General features: G+C 58.4%; 4 protein-coding genes across 4 annotated transcripts; all 4 read right to left on the minus strand.

The window, feature by feature from the left end:
• Positions 1-2,196, minus strand: LMXM_31_1570 (conserved hypothetical protein; the record flags this gene model as incomplete). Its single annotated transcript, XM_003877952.1, has 1 exon — positions 1-2,196. The coding sequence occupies one exon, from the start codon at positions 2,194-2,196 to the stop codon at positions 1-3; it is 2,196 nt and encodes a 731-aa protein (XP_003878001.1).
• Positions 2,197-4,943: 2,747 nt separating this feature from the next.
• Positions 4,944-6,209, minus strand: LMXM_31_1580 (putative phosphomannose isomerase; the record flags this gene model as incomplete). The annotated part of the gene is made up of 1 exon (XM_003877953.1): positions 4,944-6,209. The coding sequence occupies one exon, from the start codon at positions 6,207-6,209 to the stop codon at positions 4,944-4,946; it is 1,266 nt and encodes a 421-aa protein (XP_003878002.1).
• A 1,166-nt stretch (positions 6,210-7,375) lies between these two features.
• Positions 7,376-10,189, minus strand: LMXM_31_1590 (helicase-like protein; the record flags this gene model as incomplete). Its single annotated transcript, XM_003877954.1, has 1 exon — positions 7,376-10,189. The coding sequence occupies one exon, from the start codon at positions 10,187-10,189 to the stop codon at positions 7,376-7,378; it is 2,814 nt and encodes a 937-aa protein (XP_003878003.1).
• Positions 10,190-11,171: 982 nt separating this feature from the next.
• On the minus strand, positions 11,172-13,178 carry LMXM_31_1600 (conserved hypothetical protein; the record flags this gene model as incomplete). Its single annotated transcript, XM_003877955.1, has 1 exon — positions 11,172-13,178. The coding sequence occupies one exon, from the start codon at positions 13,176-13,178 to the stop codon at positions 11,172-11,174; it is 2,007 nt and encodes a 668-aa protein (XP_003878004.1).
• Positions 13,179-14,668: the final 1,490 nt, after the last annotated feature.

A 14,668-nucleotide genomic window follows, 5' to 3' on the forward strand; every position in this document is an offset into this window, starting at 1 on the left:
CTATTTGGGATAGGAGTTCCGCCGGAACCGCTCCTTCAGGACACGCAGCTGCTCCTCCAGGCGTCGTTGCATCTGCAGCACGTTCTTCAATGTCCCGGTTTTGTGTGCGGATGACGGATAGAACGGCGTTGATGGCGTCCGCTGCGTCGCGCTGCCCTCCTCAGCTATGGGCGACAAGAGTGAGCCTCGAAGGCGGGTAAAGGATGAGTTTGACGGTGTTGCCGTCCACTTCATAGACGTTGGCGGGTGCTGTTGCAGCTTCTCAGAGTAGGAAGGCTCAGACGACCGAATGCCCTGCTGCGGAACATACTGGTCCTCATCCGGCACCGGCGGCGACAGGAGTGCTCGTCGCGAGCTGCAGAGAAAATACGGCTTGCTCAAGACCTGTTTCGGCCGATGTGTCTGCCATGCGCCGTAGCCGGAGGGCACCGCTGCTGCTGCGGTGGGCCGCATGAAAGGCGCCCGCATGGGAGTCTGAGGAGTCGCACCAGCGAGCGACGACCAACACGAAGCGAAGGATGAGTTCATTGTCTCGACAGGTTGGCCGAGCGTCATATCCACGACACGGGGTACGAAATGTGCACGCTGCTCAACCGATGTCGGTCCCGCAAGCGCCGTGGCACTAGAGGTGGTGAGCGGCATCGGCTTCTCCGATAGCAGCGACGGCGCTTCTGAGAGAGTTGCTCGTGACGGCGCGCAAGGGGGCCCGTGGGCAGAACGAGGGGGCAGCTTTTGCGTCGCTGGTTGACCGGGCGACTCTGGCAGCATCTCCGGGTCTCGTCCACCCTGCTTGCGGTGCCGATGAGAAATGCGTGCTACACTGTCTACAGCACACGTTGACGAGCGGCGCGGCTCCACGAGCACCGTCCTCAACGTCGGTGACGGCGCCAAAGGAAGCTCGGGCGGCGAAGACCCTCGCGAGGCCGAGAAGACTGGGAAAGACAGCTTCGGTGGGACCGGATCGCTCTCAAGCACCTCCGTCAGAGGCGTTCGCTTGCGCCGATGCTGACGTGGTCGTGCTGGCACCTCTAACTCTTCGTAAGGTCCTGTTTCCGTTACCGGTGCCACTTGAGTGGGCTGTTTAGCATCGTCAGCGGGCTCTCGCGGCAGCGGCGTTCTCGCCGCTCCAGCTCGGTCGCGATCCTCCGGGGCAAGCACCGACGTATCCACTGGTGCAGTAGCATCTTTAAGCATCTCAGCGAGCGGTACAGGAGGCGCCATCGTCTTTGTCCGGGTTGTCCGCTTCGACCTGCGGCGACGGCTGACCTTCACGCCGCTTTCCTCGGCTCCGCCCGGCATGGTTTCCAGTGCCGGGGCGGCTGTCTCTTGTTCTTCCGCTGCGGTGGCGACGATGACCGTTACGGAGGTGGGCGGCGACGGCATCTCGCGCGTCACCCCGGTCAGAGACAAAACACTATTCGGCACAGCGGCCTTAGCGACCGATGTCGGCTGCACTGGCGGTGCGGACGTGTTAAGGGGTTCTTCTATCACTACACAAGGTGTGGCGCTGCGCAGCCAATCGAGGATGGCCGCTTCCTTCTGCTTTGGCAGATACAAAGCGCCGAGCGCGGGTCGAGGGGAGGGGTTGTTGTCGAGCGCAGCATGTGAAGCCTGAGCTGCTGCCCGAGTCTTTTCGACCGGGTTCGAGATCAGCGGCACCGTCTCCCTGACAGGCATTGGTGTTGTGGCCGGTGGTACGCGTTGGCGATCTTCGTCAGCTGTATGTACTCTGGCGCCCTTCGCGTCCCTTTGGCCATCATCGGCAGCTTCGCTGATGGAATCCGCCGCAGACGGAAGAAATGGCCGATGGTACCGTCTCTGCACATATTTTAGGTGAATCCACTTCATTACCTTCGCTGAGGTATCCCGTTCCCCAGGCTTCACGTAGCTGGCCGGAATGGTGGCCTCGAAGGTACGCTTGGCGCGCTTGTTGCCCATCTTTGACATGAAGGCGATCTGCTCCGGCTCCCAGAGATCCATCGTGCAACTCTTTACTTTGCTGATGTGCACGCCCAGCTGACGATGCAGGCCGCTGCAGCGGATGCAGATGAAGATGCCGAGATTCACACTAGCCCACGTCGGGTTACGCGCGCGGCAGTCCATGCACTCATCATTATCGGGCTGCTTCAGCAGCTCTCGTAGCTGTCGCTGATGTTGCTCCTGCACTTCTTTGGTCTGCCGCTGTACGGACGCCATGTAGAAGCAGCGCCTGCGACAAGGCAGCGGTTGTGGGGCGACACGTGGGGCGGCGGCGGGAGGGGCCCTAGAGGGAGGGAGGAAGAGAAGCGAAGTGCGAGCGGGTTCGGTTACTGTGATTCATCGGCATTGAAAAACCGCCGCCACGCATAGGACCCTGCCAATGCCCTGGCGCAAAAAAAAAATAATACAAAACGATGAAAAGCATACAACCACGACAGAAACAACGCAGAGAGAGACACCTCCAGGGACGCACGAGGTGGCGGGTGCGGGTGTGACGACACCACGCTGTGTCACCTCCCCAGTTGGTCTCTCCCTCTGTATCGGACTTGTTTGTGCCCGCGGCGATTCGCCGATTCCACGAATCGCTAGAAAGCGGGAGTAGGAGGTGGAGGAAGGGGCAAGTCTGTGTGTGTGTATGTGTGTGTGACTCTTTGTGCTGGTGACCTCGTTCTTATTCCGTCTATCGTGGTAAGTACGTACGGTCCCTGTGCGTGTGGTCCTCCAGCACGCGTGTGCTGGGGGGAGAGAAGAGCGATCATCGATGGGGAGAGACGCGCCACCAACGCAGCGCGGATGCACAGAGCCATGAATGACGCATGTATGTGCGTGTGTGTGTGTTTGGGGGAGGGAGGGGGGTGACGGGCGTTCGCGACCGAGTTTAAACCACAAAAAAGAGAGAGGAAAGAGAAAGAGCGAGAGAAGGCACACGAGTGAGGAGAGCATGCGCAGTGCACCTAAAGCGAAAAAGAAAAGACCCATGTGTCCATACAGCATCCCACGAGATAGCTGCGAGCAGCGACAGCGTGCCTGCTGAAGGAGGCAAAAAAAAGAGAAAACCTACTCCGCCGTGTGAGCCTAGCAGACCACCAGAAGCAGCGTGCACCCTCTCTCCTTTTCACTCCCTGTCCCAACACAAAGAGCTGTTTCAGTGCCGATGCGCAGATGCTGAAGGCAACTGCAGTGGACGTGAATGGTGGACAGGCAGGCCGCGCTACACACACTTTCTTTTTCGACTTGCATTTTTGTTTCTTCTCGCTCGTTTCTGCTGCGCTGCACCGTGCAGAGTATGATTTTGCTGACGTTGCACAGGGCACATTGGTACTTCTCTTCTCCCGCCCTGTTCGCATCGGCACATAAGCTCAGAGTCACACATACACACACACGCGTCACCAGCCCGCATGAAAAAGTCCTGTGTGCCCATCTGCGACACACCAAATGACAAAGGCACCCCACCAACGGGGGCGGCGAGGCAGCAATGAAATAATAAGTCCTGGTATCCAGCGAGAGGGAGAGAGAGAGGCCTCGTGCCCGCGGGGCGAATAATAACAGTAAAAGAAAGGTAAAACAAAATGAGAGGAAGCGTCCGTGAAAGCGTGCGCGAGGAGATACAGAGAAGGGGGAGAGGGGGGGGGGGGAAACATCGACGACAACATCGGAGGCATACATGCAGGAAGGGGGCGCGAGCAAGAGATGGAGTGTACATGCGTGCACGGCATAAACGTATCGGGAGAGGAGAGAGGGACGGTCCAACAAGCGACGAGATATATACGAAAGAAGGTTTTTTTTTCTTTTGCTGTTGTCTGCAAAGTAAGAGCATCGGCGTGGGCCGCGGTGCTCTTTTTTTTTTCGGAGTGCATGTGTGGACATGCAGAAGTTGGAGCTTGATGTAAGTGGAGCGCGTTATTGATGATCCTGAGAGAGGGGGAGGAGGGAGCAGAACAGAGAAGGCACATCGGCAAGAATAAAAATAAAACACTTCAATCAAGGAGATGGGCGGCTGAGCGGAAATCACGTTTCAAGTGCAACGAGAAGGAAGGCCGCCCGCGCATCACTCGCATCCTCGTGTTTATCGGCACGAGTATTTGTGGTCCTCAGACCACACACGTCCTCACTCACCAACCGCAACGAGTCCCCACCCCCACCCTCATCCGTCTCCGCCTTGCTCCAATTCGCTTCGCTCAGGCGGGACTATTCGCGTTAACTAGCCCAACGAAACGAAAAACGTCGACCCTGACATCCGCCCTCGACACGACACCTGCATGAGTCTCACCTTCCGCGGAGATATGGTACAAAGAAAGAGAAGGCGGCTGTCGAAAAAAAAAAAGCAATGGACAAGAGAATGGGACGGGAGAGTGCGCGCATCGTCAGCACCGCAGCACGCACGAGACGACATGGACAACAACCGCAGCAGACAGCAGCGGGCAAAACAGGACGGAGCCAACGCGAAGACCACCAACGCGGGAGAGACCCAGCGAGAGAGAGAGTGCGTGTGTGCGTGTGTGCGTGAGAGGAAGACACGAGAGGCACCGAAGAAAGCATGAGAAAAGTACTATATTTCTTTTTTTTCATGCAGCATGGTTAAGGAGAGAGGAGGAAAGGGAGAGAGGTGTGCGCACAGAATGCGTGCATGCTCTCATCACGAGTGAGCCTATCAGCTGTCGTGGGCAGATGTGCGTGTGTGTGTGTGTGTGTGTGTGTATGTGCAGTGACACGTCCGTCAAGTAGAACGCCAAGGAGGCATTGCACTCCCATGTCCACACACACGCACACCCACCCGCAAGCACGTAGAGCACGGTGGCCTACGAGGCGAAAAAAGGGCAAAAAAAAGGTGGAGACAGTACTTAGCTCAGCGTATTCTACCTCTTCGGCCCTGACGCAAGACAGCGACGAACGTCTTTCAAATTCGCCTGCCACTGTGGTCGCTCAGCACGCACCACCCAACGTCAATGTTGAAGGAAACTCGGTTACTTGTCGCTCAAGTCGTTGGTCGACGCAACAAACACAAGCGCCTTCGCTCCCTCGGCTTGGCACGTGAGCTTGCCGTACGGCACCGCAAAGCAGTCGCCGGCGTTCACCGTCGTATCGTTCACCTTGGCAGACCCCTCCAAGCAGAAACCCAGGCCTATCGTCGGCAGGGTCACGGAGGTCATCCCGTTGCCTGAAGCATGCTCGTACTGCAGGCGGTACAGCGAAAAGTCGGGGAACTGTGCCGGTGGTTGGTAATACTGCACCTGCCACTGCGCCGCGTCCTCGCCGATCTTCTTCTCGTGGCGGGCAGACGCAAGCCCGGTCGTGTCGTACTTCAACATGCTTATGAGCGTCGGCACATCCTTCCACTTCGGCGTGAGTCCAGCACGCACGACGTTGTCGCTGCATGCCATGATCTCGACACCGTCGCCGCTGATATATGCGTGCGGCTCGCTGTCCGATAGGAAGAGAGCCTCCCCGGGCACCATCTGTACGTAATTGAGGAAGTAAACCATCCAGCACCCGACATCATCCGGGTACTGCCTGTAAATACGAGCAAAGAGCTCGTCTTCGGCGCACTGCGCACCCTTCTCCTCGATGCACTGAAGGTGCAGACGCAGCGCCTTCGTGACGACGTCATCCGCGGCCGCATACACGGTCGTCATCATAGTCTTCAGTAACTGCTTCTCCTCGTCGCTGTCGGTTGCAGGCAGCGCGGTCTCCGGCGCCATCATGTACTGACCCAGCACCGCTTCGGCGCCTACAAGCTCAGCCAGCTCTGGAATGCGCTTCAGATACGCGATGATGGCCCCGAGCGGTCGGAAGCAGCAGAGTGCCTCAAAGGGGGTCAAGGCGCAAATGAGCTCAGGCTTGTGGTTCGGGTCCTTGTACTTATCCGGCCTCGCAGCGTGCAGCTCCTCGGCAAACTTCTTGCACGGGTGCGCCTGAATCGACAGAGCCGTGCGAATCGACAGAATCTTCAGCAGGTACGGCACAGTGTCACGGAAGGTCGTAGCCTGGTGAGCTTCCGAAAAGTACTTCTTCTTATTCTCTGGCTGCTTCAGGAAGTCCTCGAGCAGCTGCGCGTTGCCGTCGGCGATCTTCGACGGGCAGTTGAGGTGCGTGCCTACCCACAACTCGGCAAACATCTTACCGGACTTGTCGTTCGTCAACCCCTTCATCTTCGCCACGAAGCTGGACGCGGCATCCTTGCCCCAGGCATAGTCCTGGTGGCCCACGTCAAGCTTGACGAGCTCAGACATACAGACGTAGCGGAGTTGCTTGAGGGGAAGATGGTGGTGAGGCAGGGGAAAGAAGAGGAGGCAGGGGAGGGGTGGTAGTGGTTGTGATAACCCCACGTATGACGAGAAGGACAGGCACGCGACGCTACTACACAACCCAGAAAACTAACATATAGCTTTGCTCTTGGCCGCTTGAAACCAACGCGACACGCCGTACGTGTCGGAGTGTTTCGACTGTCTCTGGCTTGCCGGTGATTTGTTATATATATATATATATATCGTTTCGCGTAAAGAAGAGCTGCGGTAAACGTGGGTGGAAAGCGGCTGAGGAAAATGTAGAGAAGCGGAGGTGAGACGGGAGCCCAATGAGAAGGATGCCACGAGGCTGCGCAACGTGTTACTGGCACAGAGCAACAAGGGCAGAACGACGGAAGCGAAGCGATCAAGGGAAGCCGGGAGGATAGTTATGCTGTTGAGTCCGTGGGGTCATGTAGCAGGCTCTCTCTCGCACACGTGTGTGGGCGGACGTGTACGTTAATGTATTTGCGCATTATCGATGGAAAGATGAGACGAAGAGGGAAACGGTGGAAGCGTGACATGGTGCGGTGGAAAGCAGCGCGGTTGTAGTCTCCAGAGATTCGCGCGAGAGGCGCCATGCGCCTATCCCCTTTCCTCTGAGACATCGCGCCGGCGTGCGTAACAATGGCAGCGAGACGCGATGTGGTGTTTTGCCGCACAAGGGCCACAGAAGGCACAGATGAACGCACCTCACCACGCACAAAGAATAACCTCCGCCGTGAGAAGGCAGGTTCGGCGCTCGCTTTCTACCTTGCAGGGGATTTTATAGCAGGGAGAAGGTGGAGCAGTGGTCACACAAGGACGAAAGCTGTATTCGAGACAGCGAAAGCGGATAAGAAGAGAACACGCTCTCCTCCTTCGTCTACCAAACAGATAACTCTGAGTAGCGGAGGTCGGTGACCTGTGTCTGTATGTGTGTGTCAGCCTTGTCCAACACAACACGTGCACAACAAAACAAACGGAAAACAAGTAGGAAAAGACACGCACAGAAGATGCACAAGCAGCACGCATACATATATATGCATACGTGTATACAACTTCAGGCAGTCTCCGTCGCGGAAACGGGCATGGTACGTTGCTCGCACCGTCTGCAGGGGCACGCGCCACCTCTACCGAGGTGATTCTCGGTCAAGGTGAGAGGGAAGGTAGAGCAACTGTCCTGAGCGCGGCGTCGACTTCCAGGCCGCCAACGTCGCGGCTGCGGCCTCGACGCTTGGAATCTTTTGGGTGAAAAGGAGCGAGGGCTTGTGCACCGATATCATACGCGGAGAGAGATTCACGATGCGCAGGTGCTCGAACTTGCGCACGCGACTCGACGCGACGTACACAAGGTGATCACACGGAAACATATCCCCGGCGTCAAAGAGCACGGCATGGTTTAGCGTAACGCCTTGGACTTTGTGCACTGTGAACGCGTACGCCGGTGTCAACGGGATGCAGGCGGCATGCAAGGTGAAGCACCAGTCCTGCTTCGTGACCGAAACCGGCAGCGTGATCCAAGGAATCGCGACATCTTTGCCGTCTGCGTCCATCCGCACTACAGGCACCTGCACGGCGCTTGCCGCGCCGCCCTGTCCGCTCCCTGTGAAATGCACAGCGACACGCTCCAGCAGGTGTGCCGGGGTCGCACGCGCCTTCATCTCCTCCGGCAAGAGATCCTTGCAGGCCGAGAACGATCGAAACCCAACCACCGTGCCAAGAGAGCCATTCACATACTGAAGCGTCAAGTTGCGTAGCAGCATCACACGACACCCGACCTTCAGCCGCTTATCCTGCAGCACGGTATCCTTTCGGATAGCCTGGCGCAAGTTCTCCTGCATAAACGGTTGCAGCCGACGCATTAGCTGCCGTGGCCCCACCGCTTCTACACGCACGACTTCTCGCGGAAACAAAACACCGAGGGGCTGCAGGCGAGCGACTGCGCGCGCGTACCCCTGAGCGCCGTTGACGTTCCTCGACACGGCCTCGCCGTCTCGAGCGCCAGGGGCTCCAGAACACATCTCCAGGACGTTCTTCATAGTGCATCGGCGGACCTCTGCAACGTAGTGAGTTGCGCCACTGCAGCGCACACACACAGCCGACAAGGACGTGGAGTACGAGAGCGGTGAGGGGAGGCCGTAGACCTGAACAGAGCCACGAGGAAAGAGGCAAACCTCCTCCAGGGTGCGAGCGACGGCAGTCGCCTCCATGTCCCGTAGTCGCCCTCGCTGCTTGAGCACGACTCCGGCACTTTTCGTAGGGGAGCGGAAACGGTAGTGCACAAGCAGTGTGGCTCCGCATTCGCCGCCGTCGTCGGCATCTTCCCACTTCTGCTCTGCTGCAGTACCAACGGAAGGCGCGCGCATCGCATCAGTCACGGTAAGTTGCGTTGGAAAAAGTCGCTCCTCTCCTTCCAGCTCCAACATCTTGCGGTCGTTGTAGTTCTTGACGGCTCCCTTGGTCGGTAGAAGGCGCACGGCATCCTCGACCGCCGCGTTCAGAAAACCGGAGCGCGACAGTCGATAGGGAAGCCGGCCCTGCCGCAGGTGATTCAAGTCGGCGGCGAACCTTTGATCATGCTGGCGCTGTGGTTCTCGAAGCTGTACATGAAGGAGATAGTGGGTAAAGCACCAGCTCTCGAACATGGGCTTGTCATAGTACCACAGGTCGCCGCGGCGACGCGTCCCGGCGCTAGAATCGGAGGCACCGGAGACTCGCTTCCGCTTGCTTTGTTTCGCAGGCAATGTGCTCTCTACCTCAGACGCGGCAGCGACGTCGGCGGTACGACATGACTTCTCTGCCGCCTCCGCTGGAATCGTGGCCTCGTCTGCGGACGCCTGTGCATCGTCGCTCTCAGGACTGACGCATTGGCAGACGATGCGGTCGTCGTCTTTGTTGGGCCTTTCATCATCGACGTGACGGTAGCGCCGCCGTCTGCCGAAACGGGCACTGACAGAGGCGAACGGCGTGAGTTGAAGAAAGTCGCCGGAGAGAATCATCTGCAGACCCCCGAACGGCCGACTGGCGTCACACCCTGCCCTGCGACGGGCTGCCCGCTCAAAAGACTCAAGTACCCCCGCGTGCAGCATGGAAACTTCGTCGATGACCACTACGTCCACCTCCGCGAGAACACCGGTGTTTCTGAATCGCAGTCGACGCGGGTGTCCGAATTTTTCGACCGAGGGCCCTGTGCCGAAGTCGTCTACAACCACATCCTCCTCGATGTCTTCACCATTGCCGCCCCTGTTCTCGGGACCGTCGTCGACGTCGAGGGTGGCATCCGTGGGTGGAGGCTTCGTAGGCAGGTCCATCATATCGTCTGGGGTGGGTAGAGGCACGCCAAAGGTGCTGTGGAAAGTGTTCCCACCGATGTTCAACGCGGCAATACCAGTGGAAGCCGTGATGGCAATGCGGTGCCCCTGTGCCGTCAGCTTCTCTGCGATGGCACGCAAAAGGTGCGACTTGCCGGTACCTGCCTCGCCCCCAATGAACAGTGATGCACCTTGGCACGCCAGGTCGCAGACAGTGACTTGCTCACGTGTCAGCGGAGATTCCGTTCCGGCCTCGTCTCGCCCTGGCAAAAACACGACGTCGGAGACAGTTCTGGCCTCTGTCAGATCAGCAGCACCGGTGATGTCGAATTCACTGCGGTGCTCCATCTCCCCTTTCTTCGCTGTCGGCTCTGCTGCACCGTTCTGCGAACGGCACTTCGTCCAATGCTCGCTACATCCGGTACGCTGTGCCGTCGCAGGCCTGAACACTGTCGAGGTCGAAGCATCCGTTGGGAATTGCGGTGCCCCACTCCGAGGCGGCAGCGGCGGTGCATTCTCCCAGTGAACGCTCGCGGTGGTTGAGGTGGCGGCTGCACGTCCCTTTACGCGCGTCTCGACGTTTGGTGTGAGCGCTTTCTGCACTATTCCGCACCGGATCGAGCGGCAGCGCATCGGAAAAAAAAAGAAAACGAATAAAATTGTGCGAGTAAGGGCTCTGGAAAGAGAAACAGGACAGCGCTCAACCAAGGAGGTCACCTTTTCTGTCTGAGGAGTGTCGTTCGGTGCCAGCGTCCCTCAGTGACCGTGTTGACCTTGTCTGTGCGTGTGGGTGCCTAGTGCAGAACCGTAGTCAGCAGAGAAGTACAGAGTGGCAGCGATGATACGAGGAGTTTCAAATGGATGAGAGACGGTGGGGGAGAGGGATACGAAAAAGCGAGTACGAGGGGAGAGCATTGCCGCCGTCAGGGAGGGGGTACGCACGTAGACATTGCCCACACACATACACAAAGTAAGAGGCGCTGGGAGAGCAAGAGCAGTCAGTCTCCGCAAAGAACTTCGCACAAACATGTGCACACACACACACACACCAACCGATCGAGAAGTGCCGATCGTTTCGCTTGAGTCGAGTGTTTAGATGGTGCAGCTGCATCCGTCGCTGGGCTACACTGTTCTCAAGGATGTGCTGTGCGGACGTCAATGCTCCCTCCTATTGCATCCTCTCGCAATATTACAAGGCTCAGAGCCCCGTCTCTCGCCACGCGCACGCGCTAGTGCCCTAATGCAAAGAGTGCCTGGGCGTGTCCGTTTTGGTCTCTAGGGGACAGGCGGGGGATTGGAAGGGGGCAGACGCCATCGTCGTTGCGACCTTCCCTTCCCCGCGTAAGAGGAAAAAAAGGGCACCCGAAATGGATGCGGATCTATTCATGACAAACCACAGCATAAGAAAAAATACGCACAACCCGAGCGTCCAGAGGCGGTGGGACGAGGGCGCATGCCACACGCCAGCACTGCCGGCGCGGCACGAGCGGCGTGAGAAGAGGCAAGGGCAATGAAGTCCCCTTGACGCCATAACGCAAAAAGGGGGACGTCTATGAAAGGCACTTGCTAGCAACCCCAGGAGGTGAAGAAGCGCAAGAAAAAGCTTCGCCCTCGCTCACACATCCATGTAGCGCAGCACCGGCGGTGGGGGAGCAAACTCGGCGTTCCGCGACCGCGCAGAGACCGTGACGCGCTGATAGGATGGGATGTCCTGGCGCTGCTCCTCCGCGACCAGAGAGTGTAAGGACTGCCGAAGCAGTTTCAGCTGGCGGTGCTCCTCGGCTGTCACGTACAAGCGGTGACAGCGCACAGGTGGGAGCCGGTACTCCTCCGTGTCACCCTCGGAGTCGATGAGTCCGCGCATTCGCAGGAGTGCAAACAGCTCCGCACCGGTGACGGGGCAGAGAATCGTCGCCTCCACGTTGAGAGAAATCGGCTTTGGTCGCGCAGCTGCCCTCGGCGCTGACATGCAGGACCTGGCAGCCGTGGACGCGCTCCCCTCGCGCGTCGCAGACCGGCGCGACGCTGATGTTGACGACGGCGCGTGCCGAGACCCCGAGTGTCGCGGCGCTGAGAGGACACCATGCTGATTCCCTGCAGCCATTCGCCCACTCCTCCCGCGACCACTCTGTGCGCGTTCTGCCGTCGTCACCTCAGGCGACCATCGGTACTCACGCGAGCCCACCCGCTGCTCCGCAGCTGTTGGGTTGAAGTGCGCATCGCTTGACAGCATCCGTGAGACCCTGGGGTGACGAGCGGTCGGGTCGCGAAAGACACCACACGGCCCATTTGCCGCGCCTGCGTTGGTGGGTGGCACGCCGCACCTGGTCCACTGCCATTCGCGCGTCACCGCCGCCGTCTCGTCGGGGTCGCCTACGACAGAGGAATGCAGAGGCCCATGAGTGAAGAGCAGAGTCTCGCGCACATTTTCGGTGTCGGGCTCCGCCGCCGCGGACAGCACTTCCACATCTATCGAGACGTCGCCTTCAGCATGCTGGTAGCACGACGATGTCGGTGGGAGTGGGATAGTGTCGTGCGAAGAGGAGCCATGCTCGCTGGGCGAGCGCGTTGGGGTGGCCGTTTCAGCACGCGTACCCGGCGGTGGCCGGGGTGAAGGGCTTGAATCTTCACCATCACTCACCGCACGAGACCCGGTGAGGCTTCTGTTGGGAAGCCCTTCCCGGTGCGCTGTTGCTTCCTCACTCACGGAAGACTCGACGGGGGCACCTCTCGTTGGTAGTGACACGCCAGGGTTTGGAGAGAGAGCCGTGAGTTGCTTCATCTTCTGGCGCAACCGCTCCTGTACAACGCGAAAGGCATCGAAAGAGGACTCCTCATCGGGAAGCATAGGGTCAACGATCGTCGTGTCGGCTGCTGTGATGCGCGACTCCCCGCGAGGAGTGGTGTGTGGTGTGCATCCGTCTCCATCACGGGGGACCAGATCCATCGCGTTTGCGGCGAGTGACGCGGTGAGTCGGCGAGGGCTTGGAAACCGCTCTCGAAACCCGTACGAGTGCAAACCGGCAACGCCACCCGGCATGAGTGGAACGGGCGAAGAATCTACGGTGTCTTCTCGTGTGTTTACAGCGAAGGCTCCGGGGGATATGGTGGCAGGGGCATTTGGCACCGGGCTTGCTCGGCCACCTGTGAAGTCTACGATGTCCTTTGTTGCGGCAGCCCCAGACGAGGAGCCGGAAGCGTGGTGTCGTGCAAGCTGCAGCATCGCATTCACTCCAGACGCAGGCTTCGCAGCACGGGTGCGTGGGATGGAGGCGGACGGGCTGCTCGCGCCGAAGTGGTGACCAAAAGGGGTATCCTTCCTTGGTGCGCTGTGCACTTGGTTCACGTCCCGTTCGCTGATACCATCGGTGCGCAGAATTTGACTCTTGGTGGTGATTGGCCTTGAGATAGGCGCCGACGATGGAGGTGTCGACGTGGAAGCTATCAGCTGTGTTGCCGCAGGTGCCGCCGCAGAGCCTGCTCCCCTCACCTCCATAAAGTAGCGATGCTCAACAGCGCGACGCTGCTGCTGCTGTTCCTCTTCCTGTTGATCGACTGTGTGGCACAGGCTCGACAGGCGCGCTCGCATCGCGCTCATACGGGGCTCGAAAGCGTTACTCATGGTGAGGTACACCAAGGAATGAGGCGCACCCATACGCCCCCAGTCTGCGGGGCGCGAGAGGAATGAGTCCGGCAAGCGGGGCGATCTAGAAAAATGAAAAAGAAATGCGTCTCCCTCAGCAGTCCGTCTTCGTCCTCCACATCTGCGTAGCCTGGAGCATGGGCAGTGGTCGCAGACGGGTGCGAATGGATGTTGGATAACGGAGTTGTTCGGGAAAAAAAGGAGCCACACAAAACGGGAGAGAGAGAAAGGTGCACATATGGATACGGAGGAGAAGCCACGGTACAAACTGGATGAGTGGCGCCATGACTGCCTTCGGCCCCTACGCCACCCTCTGCTGCACTGACCTTCACAGGCCGCTTTGGTCCAGCACGGACGTCACACACGTCGCCGCAAAACGGAGGAGAATGGTACTCCACTCTCCTCCGCCCTATCTCTCCTGCAGTTACAGCAGCAGCACACACACACACGCGTCACTTCGCCATTCGGCATTTTATTTTTGGCGCTCAAAATCTGAATGGCTTCCCCCCCCTCGAAAAAAAGAAAAAGAACAGGAATCAGCCAACGCTCTACACGAGGTATATGCGGCGTAGCTAACGAGCAATGTGAAGGCGACAGATCACAGAAGCGCACACCCAGAAGAGACCGGCACGTAGCGTGTTCGACACGTCAGCAGAGCATCACACAATGAGAAGGCCCATGGAACGTAGTCACGCTTCTCACCGACGTTTAATCGGCTGCCCCGTTCGCCTCTGTGTCTCCAACGCATGTGAGCGTGTGCGTGTGCGTGTTTGTGCGTCGCTCCAGCAGCAGTACATCCGGGACCCCGACACGGCATCACGAATACAAGAACACTTTGCAGGGTAGAGAAAAAAAGAGAAAAAGGCTGAAGGAGGAACCGCACACCCGAAACAACGACAACAATGTGACGTTCACCTTCGAATGTGTCCTACGAAAGTCCACACGTCCGCCTTCTCTCCCTCTCTGTTTACTGCTTCCATGAACAGAACAAGAGACGCAGACGCCAGGGTTACGGTACCCGTGAGCTAATATGCGCGACGGCACACTCAAAAAAAAAACTCGAGAGCACAGTGAACCTATTCCTCCAAAATTACGAATGTGTGCCCCCACTCGGGATAGAAGTTCTAGCAGAGAGACAGGTCACACAGACAACTGCACCTGTTGTGTCTCTTCTCACGACCTGGTTGTCTTCGATCTGGTAGCGAGATGAGACGCACCACACAAACAAAACACTCCCAGACGCGATCGAGGCCGAGCGTGAAGCAGTCATGCACATCACCGAGGCACACACACACACGCACACGCACGAGCACACGGTTGTGGATGCGGAGGGACACAGAAAGAACAGGTAAGCTGCGAAAACCCCCCATAACAAGAAAAACACTTCCACAACGCAGAGCGCCATCCTACACCGGACGAGGGGAACGACGGGATGCCAGAACACAGTCGACAACAAAAAAAGAAAACAT

The sequence above is a fragment of the Leishmania mexicana genome, chromosome 31 (assembly GCF_000234665.1).
Source record: "Leishmania mexicana MHOM/GT/2001/U1103 complete genome, chromosome 31".
NCBI classification, from domain to species: Eukaryota; Euglenozoa; class Kinetoplastea; order Trypanosomatida; family Trypanosomatidae; genus Leishmania; species Leishmania mexicana.